The 13,185-nt window shown below is 47.3% G+C and overlaps 1 protein-coding gene and 1 long non-coding RNA gene across 8 annotated transcripts in view; one reads left to right on the forward strand and one right to left on the reverse strand.

Annotated features, from left to right (window-relative positions):
* The window catches only part of C2cd3 (C2 domain containing 3 centriole elongation regulator), a 98,494-nt gene that overhangs the window by 76,056 nt on the left and 9,253 nt on the right, over positions 1–13,185 (forward strand). For 5 of the 7 annotated variants that reach the window (XR_015685472.1, XM_087656939.1, XM_087656950.1 and 2 more), the window contains 4 exon segments: positions 143–304; positions 3,088–3,308; positions 6,248–7,142; positions 11,521–11,632. Coding sequence is in view for 4 of the 7 variants with exons in the window: in XM_087656939.1 (XP_087513065.1) it covers positions 143–304; positions 3,088–3,308; positions 6,248–7,142; positions 11,521–11,632 (1,390 nt within the window). In the remaining 3 variants the exon portion in view is untranslated. 7 annotated transcript variants of the gene reach the window in all.
* The window catches only part of LOC147996899 (uncharacterized), a 28,499-nt gene continuing 19,789 nt past the window's right edge, over positions 4,476–13,185 (reverse strand). The window contains exon 6 of the long non-coding RNA XR_015652177.1: positions 4,476–5,176. This is a non-coding gene — a long non-coding RNA (uncharacterized LOC147996899). The remainder of the gene's footprint in view (positions 5,177–13,185) is intronic.

A 13,185-nucleotide genomic window follows, 5' to 3' on the forward strand; every position in this document is an offset into this window, starting at 1 on the left:
GTGTTTAGAAAAGTCACACCACTCAGATATGGAGAATAGAAGGAAGTGAGGTGGGTAAGACTGAGAGCAAGTTTATTTAAGAAACACCAAGAGTTCTCTCCTGGGTTAGGAATTGACTTCACTCCCAATCTCCCCGTGACAGAAATGGCACCATAAGAAACCAGGCAGCTCGCCATGAAGAGCACGTGCAGAACATCCGCCGCTTTCACGAGTCCCTACAGCACGGGGAGGCAGTCTTGCCAAGTGATGGGAAACCAACCACAGTGCCTTCCACCCCCCACACCTCCATCCTGACGTGTCTCAGGTGAGGACCTGCAGTGAGAAAAGGCACAGGGAACCATTGTGTGTGTGGCACAGGTGACTGAGCAATGGCAGCGTGGAGTGTCATTCCCATTAATTGTTCCTTCTCTGGAAGGGTCTCCTGCATTAGTGCTGAGTCGGACCTCAGAGCCTCACAGACTTGCTCACAGACGAGTCTCTCAGTTGGTGCCCTATATTCCTTCAAGAGGCTCTAGTACTGATCAACCTGTGAATCCAGGACCTTTCTCCTGTTCACAGAACTCTCTGATAGCCACCCTCACACCTACAGAGCATCACATCGTCACAGCTTACAAAGCCTCATCCTGTCCGTGGCCTGATCTTCACAACCACATCCTATTCTCGTATCTACCCTGTCATGTGTTGGTCTAGGTAGCAGAGAATCACTGAGAATTGAGACATACTGTAGATCAGCTCGAGGGTGTCAAGTGAGATCTGGTACAGTGGAGAGGACTTGATTTTACAGTTAAATAGGTTTGACCTTAAGCCTGCCAGCCCCAGTGCAGGAGAGAGCCATGGCCAGATAATGGCAGCACAGGGTAGTGACTGCTGAGTTTCCTATGCACAAGCAGGGAGAGGAATCCAGAAAGGGAGGCATGGAAAGAGTTAAAACAGCAAATGTGGCCTTCGAAAGAAACTAATAAATGTGAAGACTATTCTGTACAGAAAGAATATCTCCAAATCCCAGAGGCATAGGGTATGTCAAGACTGGGGAAATACTGACTCTACAGTCCAAAAAGAGTTGAGCAAAAGATGCAAGGGGTAGGCCAGCAAGATCTCTCAGCAGGTAGAAGCACTTGCACACTGGCCTCACATCCTGAGTTCAATCCCAGGATCTCACACTGCAGCAGGAGAGAAACGACTCCTTAGAGTTCTCCTCAGTGCGCACGCGCAGGCACACATGCACACATACACTAAATAAAAATTTAAGGGCAGAGAACAGAGCAGTGTTTTAGAAGTTAGCTCACGTAAGGTCTTGGGTAGACTGGAGACCCATGTGTGACCTATAGTACAAGTATTGATAGACCGTGTCACTAATGAAGAAGCGCAAAATGGTGTTAGCAAGTGGGTGTGCCCTGCTTCTGTGCCACAGCAGAGAGAACTGGGTTCTCAGGTTTTCTAAAGCTGTGACAAGTGGATTTGCATTTCTGCTTGCATTTTCCTGCTCTGGATGTAGCCACATAAATGATTTGCTGGACACCTCCACCATTTGATAGACTGAATTCTCTAGGGATAGAACAAGGATGAACTCTGTCATTTGGATCTGACGCAGGCTAGCTGTGGAAATCCTCCTGAGCATATTTAAAGCAGCAGACAAGCTTCCTCGAGTATCTGTTCCCAGGTACTCATGGCCTAGCTAGAGAAAGTGGATGGAATGCCAAGTAATGAAAACTGACGTGACCGAGGCCGTGTGCTAGAACTGAGAGTGAAGGAGTTTAGAAGGCAGGTGGCCCAGGGATTTCAAATAATGGACTTTGAAAAGGAAGCCGGTGAGCAGCAACTTTACAGGATGCAAAGGAGAGAGAGCAGGGAGCAGCTTGACTCGTTTCCTGATCTGCTGCAGGAGTGTGAGAAGGAATGGACCAGGTTGGGACAGAACCCACTTAGTGTTGTAGAATAGCCACATAGTACTTACCTAGACAAACCACTAAACTCTTTACTTGTAAAGTAATAATTACTAAGGCTGCAGAGATGGCTCAGAGGTTAAGAGCACTGACTGCTCTTCCAGAGGTCCTGAGTTCAATTCCCAGCAACCACATGGTGGCTCACAACCATCTGTAATGGGATCTGATGCCCTCTTCTGGTGTGTCTGAAGACAGCTACAGTGTACTCATATTGAATGAATGAAGGAATCAATTGATCAAATCAATCTTCACCCCAAAAAATGTAATAATTACTGATTTCAAGTGGCTAGCTAAGAATTGCCAAGGTGTAGTGTTTTTGAAAACAAAATCTACACAAATGAAGGTTGGTGTGATTCATTATTGGAGAGTGGTGAGATGGAAAATGAGATTATTTTAAGTCGCCCATTCATGTTAACGTACTCATTCCATAGTCATTTGTTTGTGCTAAGCACTATGATTGTTGGGTATAGTAGGTGTAAGAAGTTATCAGTGAGTCACAGTGCATGGGGGAAGTAGGTCTGAAATCAGCAGGTGCAGTGATTGAGAAATACAGGAAAACCTGAGATGGAGTCCAGAGCCAACCAGAGCATCCAGGGGCTGGCTCGGAGAGGTAACAGGAGTCAGGCGAAGCAAGAAATTGCCATAGTGATGGCTAAGAAGGATGGCTTATGTGCCACCTGTGATGACTGTGATAAGTGATGCTGGCTTGTCCATCCTCTCAGCTGAGGCAGGAATAGTAAGTTCCAGGCCTGGACCTTCTCTTTAAAAAAGTAAAATAAGGGGTTGGGGATTTAGCTCAGTGGTAGAGCGCTTGCCTGGGAAGCGCAAGGCCCTGGGTTCGGTCCCCAGCTCCGAAAAAAAAAAGAACCAAAAAAAAAAAAAAAAGAACCTGCAAAAAAGTAAAATAAAATAAACACCTTAGCAAAAAGAATGGTTCCTTGTGAGAAAGTTGCTAGAGGTCAGAGAGAGGGGATAAAGTTGGCTCTGGTGATGGAAGGGTGACGGGTAAATGACGGGTTGAAGAGGATAGTAAGTCTATACAGTACTAAGTCAAGGGAACAACATACAGTCCTGCCTCAAGTGTCACGTGGAGATTCTTGTAATGGCTCTGAATGACCCCTTTGTTGCCCTCCCCTTTCCCCAGGAAGAATCTGAGTGAGCTGGATGAGATCCAGAAGTACTTTAACCAGAAGCTCAGCAAGCCTTTGCTGCCCTTCAGCTCTCAGAGCTCTCCTGCTGTCTCACAGAGCCAGGAGAGCCAGAGGGAACCTGTGAGCGTAAGAACCAGCAGCCGAGACCCCGAGAGCCAGTGCATCCTGGAGAAATCCAGTAACCTGGTGTTGCAAGTCAGTTCCTTGATCTCAGGTATGGCTCAGAACTGCTTCTGCTAGTCAGCATTGGTCACTAGATGCCAGGTCAAAGGCCAGCTGAATGTCTACACTCAGATAGGCCTCCATGACAGAGACAGACAACAGTTTTCACATCTTTTTTCTTTCTTTGCCATTTTCCTTTAAAGGAAAGGACAATAGTGTGGACTGGAGCATGGGACAATGGAAAGAGCCCTGGGCTGAGAGGCAGGAAACCCAGGTGCCTGGTTTCTGGCATCGCCTTGCTACTGACACTGGGCTCTTTCCTCTCTTGGGCTTTCATTCCCCTAACCAAAAACAACAGACTTCGATTAGATGACAGCTCCCTAAAGTTCTAATCCCAGAGTCCAGAAGTGCGCAAAGGTTCTTTTTTGTTTGTTTGTTTGGTTGTTTGGTTGGTTGGTTGGTTGGTTGGTTTGTTGGTTGGTTGGTTGGATGATTGGTTGGTTGGTTGGTTGGTTGGTTGGTTGGTTGGTTGGTTGGTTGGTTGGTTGGTTGGTTGGATGATTGGTTGGTTGGTTGGATGGATGGATGGTTGGTTGGTTGGTTGGTTGGTCGGTTGGTTGGTTGGCTGGCCTTGAAGCAGGGTCTTACTGTGTAGTGCAGGCTGGCCTCAGATTCACAGTCATCCTCCTGCATTGTCTTCCAAATGCTGGGTTGCAGGCATGTGCCCACATATCCAGAAAATGCCTGCACACTTAAAAAGATTGTGGGTGGCTCTAAGTCCCTTAGAGCACTTCTCACTTTGCTCCATATTGATGTTGGGAGGTAGAAGAGGGTAAACACTACACATCCTGAAGGACATGTGTGTTTGCTCTGTAGTGAACTTCCACTCCTTCACCACATATCACCACCATCTCAGCCAGACCAGACAATTAGTTATCTGCCATCATAAACTTATATTCTATAGTCAGCCAAAGAAACTTCTCCCAAGAAAGAAACCATTAGACAAAACAAAAGAGAGGCTTCCATCCAAGAGAACTCAAAACTATCACAAGGACGCTGGAGTATAGCTCTCCATAATTGATGGCTTCTGGCAGGAGTGAGGGGAGGATGGGCTCAATTTTCTTTAAGGGACTTGCCACCAGGAATGTGGCCATGCTCCAGTGAGTATACGGGCAACACAAATTGGACTTGTTTCTTTTGTTTTTATTTTTATTTTTTTCCTTGGGTATGGGGGTGTCATGCGGGTAGGTGGCCTGGGAGAACTGAGAAGTGAGTGTGATTGGGGTGCATGATGTGAAATTCCCAAATAACCAATAAAAATATTATATTGGAAAAAAGAGAGAGGGGCTTGCTTTATCAGGATATATGTGGCGACAAATAGGAGAATACCCTTATAGGGATGTAGTAAGAGAATAAAAGGATTAAAGCTGGCCTTGAAGTCAATTTGGATTTAATGCTTACCCAGAAAGAAAATATAGATGCACTCAGACGACAAACATGTGCATGCCCCTGTTTCCACCCTATTACCTCATAAAGAAAGATGGGGAAAGAAAAGGGAGTTCTTAGCAAGGAACTAGCAAAGTAAGAACTGACTATACAGGGAAGTAGTTCAAAAGTAATAAAAGTCTGCCCTGTGTTCATCACGGGTCAGGACACTTCTGAAGAGGCGCCTAGACCAGTAGGTATGAGGGAGTCACAGGTGAGGTCGCCTGCATCCTGAGTCTGTGTGGTGAGCCTTTGCTGACAGACATGTGGACGTTGCCCAGAGACACTCACAAATGATAGGGGAAACAGGTTCTTTTACACCACAGTGTGTTCTCCTGTCTTCCTCACGGAACACGGCCGCAGCGGAGCTTTCTAGCTGGTACATCTGGGCAGGCTTCCTGGAGGTGTGATGAGCGAGAAGCACTGGAAGATAAACTGATTTATAAAAAGAAAATCGTTCCAAGATAGCAGTTAAGACCAGAAAGCCAGGGCCAAGTAAGTCTGCCTGGTGCCTGCTCTGCTTACAGGCACACTCACACCCAGGCATGCTCCCCTCTGATGGCCGAATGTGACAGCTGTGCTAAACAAGGCCGTCCTGTTAGTTAACCCTCTTGGTGAGAAGCGATAGCCCTCAGCCCTGGAAGTCAAGTCCGTCACTAGTTTGACACTTTCTCTAAACGAATCATGCAAATGTGTTATTTACTATGTCTTTGTTGTTACTGCTATTCCTTTTTTTGAGATGAGATCTTGCTATGTTGCCCAGGATAGTTCCAAACTCCTAAAGTGATTCTCTTGCCTCAGCTTTCAGAATAGCTAAAACTGAAGGCATGAACTATTATACCAACTTGTTTATTAATCTATCCACCCTCATTTCACCCCAAAATAAGAGTTGACTCGTATCTTCTCCTTAAGTGCCTACACATGCTCTCAGTCCCAAGCCTGTGGAGTGACTGGTATTGGTCACATATGAAAGAAAAACGGGCTCAGAGGGGACAGTTTGCTGGTGACCACAACCAACTATAGAAACTGGACCCAAAGCCCACGTTCTTTCCAAAGCCCTACTGCCCCATTCTTTTCTTTTGTTGTGCATCACTAAGATTTCCTCGCTTTATTTTCCAGGTAAAATAGATAGTTTTAGTAACTGTCATCGAATAGGTAAATGAGTGGACTCTCGTTTTGGTTTTAATATAGGTGATTTCTGAAGTAAGCGGAAGCATGAGCATGCCCGTCAGGACCCAGCTCCCGAGAGACCTGAGCATGAGCACTTCCACAGGTGTCTCCACAGCCACACATAGACTAGATTTCAGCCCTCCCTCTAATCGTAGAATAAAGGACTAGAAATTGTACTGCTGTGAGCATAGTTTCACTGACTCCTGGGTGAATTAACTCTCGTGAGGGTCGTGTAAAGCCTAATCACAAAGATACTTGTGAAGCTCGAGGCCAGTGTGGGAACCTGAGTGGTCTGCAGCCCTGCTTATAGTAAGAGTGATATCTGTTGCTATTCAGATCTGCAGACTATCACCAGAGATTCACAAGCAGCTTTGACTTCTCACCAAGCCAGGAGTAGAAGCAGAGCAGTCGCCACCCTCCCAGTTGCTCGGGACACCGAGGCTGTTCGAGAAGGAAGCACCACTCCGGAGGAGCCATTGGCAGGAGCTATAGAGGCGAGCCCAGAGTCTCTGCCTCCCCCTGCTGAAGCACCCTCAGAGGGAGGAGGGATGGTTCGTGAGTCGCTGGAACAGACAGTCCCCATCATGAGGGTGCAGAGCAGCGATGACACGGAGGTGGGCCCAGACTACAGTGATGAAGACTATGAGGAAGACATCATTGAGCCCAGGACCCTAAATGAAATAACCACAGTGACAGACAAAACGAGCCCCTGGTCCAGTTTCATGTCAGACATGAGTGAGATCCTTAGCCCTCAGCCCAATGAGGTACAAAGGGAAGGCCCCTCCCCAGAACCTTTCCCCAGAGAGGAGCTGAAGGTCAGAAGTAGCCCTCAAAAGGCACTCAGCCCCCATTCTGCACAGGGCTCCCCTAGCCAAAGTGTTTTTTGTGAGAGTGGAGCCTATGAGATCAAGGTTGAAGACCTTGCCTCAACCAAGCCTCAGCTTGTCCCAAGCCTAACATTCTCAGAACCCCAAGAGAGCACTGATTGTGTTGAGCAGTATCCACCACAGGTAAATCAAGGTAAGAAGCCCACACCAGAGATTCTGGCTGAGAGTGAGGCTTTCTCCAGTGAGTTCAGTGACTCTTCTGAGAGCTTTGAGAAGTTTCCTCTGCACCTACCCTCCCAAAGCAAAAGGGAAGACCACAAGAAGCCACCCATGGACTCCCCTGCTGTGAGGCAGAAGCAAGTAACAACTGGGTCAGAGGTGTCCACAAGGCAGAAGCTCCTTCTGTATCCTTTGCTGTTTCCCACAAGTGGTACCCAGGCCATCTGTCCTGGGCATTTGGATGCTGGTACTGGGCTAACAGTGGGTGTGACCTATGGCTCTCATGGAATGCACTGGGGGATTTTGGGTATGGGAAGACTCTTCCTTCAGAAGGCTCACTTGCATGACTAGTATTATAAGTCTACCACTGAAGTCAAGCTTGATGGCCCACACCTACAATCCCAGCTCTTGGGGTCTTGAGATAGGAGAGCTTTGAGTTCTCGATCGTGTAGGCTACATAGCAAGACCTTGTCAAAAAGTAATAGTAGTAATAGAATCTACCATTGACACCTGCCCTTTCAGGTATAAACATTGAATGGGCTTGGAGGCTTGGGTGTTAGTATATACATAATAAACTTCACTGTCTGACTTCTCCACTTTAAACATGTGCAGTTAGTTTCCTGGAGACAGGACTCAGGACCTCAGTTGAAATAAAAGGGGAGGCTGGAGCTGTGGCTGTAGTCGCTTGGGAGAGCACTTGCCTAGCCTTGGGTTCTATCCCCAGTACCACAAAAAGGAAAGTGGACATGTAGAGAGAGAATATTGATTTGCATTATTGTATGTTAAGAACTCTTTTTTAATTTGGCACAAGTCTTTTAGATATGTGTCATCTACTCTGCATGTGAGGAAACAGGCTTAGTCTTTTTTTTTTTTAAGATTCATTCATTACTAATTTATGTATATATGTGTTTTGCCTGCATGAATGTCTGTATACCATGTGCATGCAGTGCCCATGGAGGCCGGAAGAGGGTGCTGAATCTCCTGGAACTGGTGAGCCTCAGTGTGGGTGCTGGGAGTTGAACTCAGGTCCTCTAGAAGAGCAGTCAGTGCTCTTAACCACTGAGCCATCTCTCCAGCCTTCATGAATGCATTTAACCAACTGAGCCAGAGAAGTAGGCTGCTTGCTGATAGAAGATCTTCAGAAGTCAGCAGGCCTGACTTTTAAGGCCCTACATCTTATTACTTCTATGAATTCAGGTTTAGCCTGTCTGAACCTGATCTCAGATCAAATGGAGGAAATGATTCCTACCCCAGCACACTTAGAAGCTCCTCAGGTCAATGTCTTGTTTCTCCCTGTTTACCCTCACCTACCTTTGCAGAATAGAAATCACTAAACTGTAGTATCATGTTTCCATGAGATAGAATCGGGTGAATGGAAACATTTATGTTTGTATGCGTGAGGTCTATTCATTGTGCATGTCCATGTGTATGCACACTATGCATGCTCGCTGCATGTCTGCTGGTGCATGTGGGAGCTAGAACCTCCATGTCCTTCACCTTATTCTCTGAGACAGGGTCTTGCACTCAACCTGAAACTTACCACCTCAGCAGAACTGCTCCAGGATCCTGCTGTCTGTCCCCTCAGCACTAACATTACAAGCCAGGTGTTACCTGACTTTTTATTTAGCTGCTGGGGTTCCAAACTCAGGTCCTGCACAGTGAGTACTTGACCAACTGACCCGTACCCCAGCCCCCAACACACACACACACACATATGTGATTCATGATACAGGTCAGAGAAAACATGAGGACTACAGTAGGGATTGGGAAAGACCTGTGGCTGGAGAGTAGGCCTTCCCAGCAGGCCCCCTCTGGGTGAAGTTGCTCCCCAGACTTATGTTGGGTGGGGCTCCTAGCCAACTGCCAGTGTAGTTATGATCAGATTGTTGTCAGGAAAAGAGCTGCCACATGTGCCCAGGCTGCTTGAGCTCAAGCCTTCCATTCTTGTCAGAAACCAGTGTTGCCAGACATTGCACTGAGTACTAAGGACAGGTTAGAATTAACCCTTACCTCCAGCTCCCATTATCTGGTGAAAGTCAGGTAACAGGTAGTTGCTCTAAGTGCTTTGGTAAGAGATGGGAGCAGGTAGTGGGGGGGGGGCTTTTAGGCTGCTCAGAGTATCAGGAAGAGATGTGAGGAATAGGTCTGCTGGTGTGGTAGGGCACACCCATCATGCCAGCAGTCAGAGGCTGAGCAGAACAGTCAGGAGTTCAAGGTTAGCCTGGGAAAAATACTGTCAAGAAAGAAAAAAAGCAAACATCAGAAGAACACAGGAAACTTGTGCCAACAAGAGATGGAGACCGTCCAGCCTAAAGCATAGAGTGGGAAGAGGAGAGAAGATACAGGGTCAGATAGAAGCATGGGGATGAAGAGGGAAATTCGAAGTGTGACTGACATTTCTATCAGGTTATAAGTTGGCAGTGTCTTTACTAGACGGGGAAGCACATAGACCGTCTTGGAAAAAGAGGTTTCTGTATTGAACAAGTACCCGAGGGGCGTCCAGGAGGAAGTGTAGTCCTCAGTTATAAGCGTAGGATCAAGTGAGCATCTTAAATATGAAGATAGCCAGAGAACAGATGTAAGGTGCTGGGGGCGAGCATAGGGAGGTGGCATGACTGCAGAGAGGATGGGTCCTGTGGGAGACCTCTGAACGTTAGGAAGACTTGCAGTGATAAGAGAAGACCAGACTTCAGTGGCTAAGGGAACTAGTGGAGAGGACAGCTACAGTGGGCACCAGTCCCCTACACACTGGGACCACAGAGCAGCTTTATGATGTCAACTGCCGCTCTAAGCAGGTTCTCTATATAATCCATTCATCCTTATTGTCAGCCGAGTTGTAACTAGAAGGGGAGTCACAGTGGGGATGGGACAGTGTTGGTCTCTTTCTAAATGTAAGAGTCTAGTATACTTCCATACACAATGAGAAAGGCTTAAAGTAGACAGCCATCCTGCAGAGCAAGCAGGAGAGGGCGAGCTAAGGAGAGCCTCTGTGTTCAGGGCCCACTGATGCCTCCCCATCATCAGCTGACTCCTGGCTAAGAGTGGTAAGAGCACACCAGCACACAGGCCCAGCCCCAACTCTAGTTCCAGAGATAGCCTGAGTCAGAGGGTTCTACTCCTCTGGGGCCTCTGTTCTACCCCACCTCTCTAGGAGAGTCAAAGGCTTGTACACCTGGTGTAGTTGTCCATTCAGGAGACATATACTGAACATTTATCCTACCCCAGGTACTACTATGTTAGGTAATAGGAATTGGGTTATAAAAATGACATAGTCTCTGCCCCGTTGGAGGCCAGTCCATCATAAAGAGAAAAACAATAAAATGGAGAGTTGAGTAAATGAATCTGATTCAAAGACATGTGTAGCTGCTTAAACAAAAACCCTAAAGAAGGGCTGGAGAGATGGCTCAGCGGTTAAGAGCACCGACTGCTCTTCTAGAGGTCCTGAGTTCAATTCCCAGCAACCACATGGTAGCTCACAAATATTTGCAGTGGGATTCGATGCCCTCTTCTGGTGTGTCTGAGGGCAGCTACAGTGTAGTCATATCCATAAAGTAAATAAATAAATCTTGTTTTAAAAAGAAAAGAAACCCTAAAGAAACAGCACCACAACAGCCCCCTCCGTCTCCTCCGATTAAGGCAATCTCAGTCAGTGCTGTGATTCGACAGGTATTGTAGAGCTGTGTGCTTCCTGCAGCCGCTTACCAGGGTACTGAGAAGTCAGAACTATAGCCCAGACCTTATAGATCTCATGTGCAGAGTGGACAGACCAGCTGTGCCCCTGCCCCCTCCAGTTCTGGTTTTTTAAATGTTCAGAACAGCCAGAAGACAGGTCTTCCCAGTGCCAGTGACCTCCATGGTCAAGGCAGTACCCTTGAGCTACCTTCCACATCACATTAACCGGCAGGCCCTCAGCCAGTGTTCAACCCTTGCTACCTTGCAGGTTCTAGGGTAACAGAAGGGAGATGCTGCTGAGAAATCTGACGAATGTTGAATGAGGCGTAAAGATCTTAGGAAGTAAACTGAGGGACTGCAGAAACAGCCCCATGATCAGAGCAGACTGCGCCTCCAGAGGAGCAGGTTCAACCCAGCACTCACTCACTGGCTCACAACTGTCTGTAACTCCAGTTCCAGGAAGTCTGATGCCCTCTTCCAGCCTCCCTGAGCACCAGGCATGCATGTGCTACCCAGACGTACGTGCAGAGAAAACACCCATACACAGAAAAGGATAATTTGGAAAAAGTTATAATTGAACATTCTCCTGTGATATAGACTGTACTTTCAGAATTAAAGAAAGAACCACGTGGCTACGATAGGAAAAGTCTTCCTGGAGGAGGTTGAATGTGAACTCATTACAGTGAAGACTAAAGAGAGAGAGGGAAGGGAAGGGAAGGACACATTAGGAGGGGACAGGGTCTTCCAGTAAGGGAGGAGCCACTTGTGCCAAGGATTCATGGAGGGGGGAGTGAGATGAGGAAGACACAGATTGTGTGATTGAGGTCAGGGGGTGTTGGTCTAGTATGAGGGTAGGTTTCTAGGTAATTTATTCCTTAACTACCATTTCAGCCCAGAACCTGTTGTGGTGCCCAACTTCTTTTTGCCTCCCCAGCAACTTGAGGCCTCTCTACGCATGATCTCACACTCTCCAGCTTTGCCGCCACCAGCCACAGCTGACCAGGTAAGAGCAGCCGCTGGTCTCCTCCTTAGTACATCAGCATCTCTTCCCTAAAAGTGTGCAGCACGCAAGCTGCCCCAGTGGTCACTCTTTATGCTTTCCTGGAAAATATCCCGTGGATCCCGACTGGGCAAGGAGCTCAGACATCAGGACACTCCGAGCCTCGTTAGCTAAGACTGCATGGAGGGGAGAGCAACACAGAAGCATAGCAGCAACAGTGCACATCCACGCAAGCGGGGTTCCCCACAGCAGAGGACACCACATAGAAGGGTGCATCCCTAGGGGACCATGACAGCCCAGTCAGCTCTGGATGAAGAGGAGGTCACAGAAGCAGTGTGTCTAGTTGCCATTTACAAAGCACCTTCCTAACCATGAACGACAGGCAGTTGGGACATGTGCATAGATCTTAGCTCTCCACTGTCTGCTCTAACATAACACCTGGTCCTCATTGCAGGTAGCAAAAAGAATGGTTATAGTATTCTGATATGGCATATATAATCAATTATATAGATAAATTATCTGGTTTTGTGAATACAAATCCTAAACAAACAAGAAGCCAGCCAGGTATAATGTCAGAAGCAACGATTCCAGCGTCAGGATCAGGAGTTCTGGCCTGTGCTAGGTGAGCTCATCCTTCTTCAGAGAGAGAAGGGGAACTATCCAAGGGCCAGCCACACTCAGGGCTACCTTGCCATGTCCCCAGGGCCACTTGACTGCTTTTCTAATTAGATGCCCTTTGGGGAGGCCATGACCTAACTTACAACAAATATGTGGAGTGCCACATCTGCATGGAAGAAAGCACCGCGTGATGTAGTAGAGAAGGAGCAGGCCACACAGAGTTCCCAAAACGTCTTTTCAGAGACAAATATAAGTTATAAACAAACTGTGTTTGCATACTCGCTGTGGTTAATAGCTCCTATTCAGTGCTCCCTTCACTTAGACATTATTCTAAACACTGTACACAGTCAGACTATCTTAAATCCCAGCAACTGGATGGGCTAGCCAGATTCTCTCCATTTAGTAATTGGGTATGTCAGAGTTGACACTGTGGCAGGCTACCAGACAGAAGCAACTTAAAGGCTTACTTGAGTGATCGCAGTCTGTAGTCCTTGGCTGCACCGATGTGCAAGAAGCTACCCACCTTACAGCAGACAAGTAGCAGGTAAGCAGAGACAAGCCAGTGAGCTGAATGTAACCACCAAAGGTTCATTCACTCCCTCAAGCCAGGCCCCACCTCCTGAAACTTCCAGAATCTACCAAAATAATGCCACCAGCCTCCAGTACATGAGACTTTTGGAGGAACACTTAATATCTAAACCATAGCAATGCGGGAACTGAGGCTCAGAGCTTCCTGTCCGCATCTTCAAGGCATCAGTGTATCTGCACATGAAGAAACTGATGGGTAAAGGCTCAGCCTTTTCCCAAAGAGCTCAAAACCCTGCCCTGTGTGTGTGTGTGTGTGTGTGTGTGTGTGTGTGTGTGTGTGTGTGTGTGTGTGTGTGTGTGTGTTGCTTTGCTTTTGAGACCGATCCTCAGCTGGCATAAAGCTCCTGCCC

The sequence above is a fragment of the Rattus norvegicus genome, chromosome 1 (genome assembly GCF_021556685.1).
Source record: "Rattus norvegicus strain SHRSP/BbbUtx chromosome 1, alternate assembly SHRSP_T2T, whole genome shotgun sequence".
Lineage (NCBI taxonomy): Eukaryota > Metazoa > Chordata > Mammalia > Rodentia > Muridae > Rattus > Rattus norvegicus.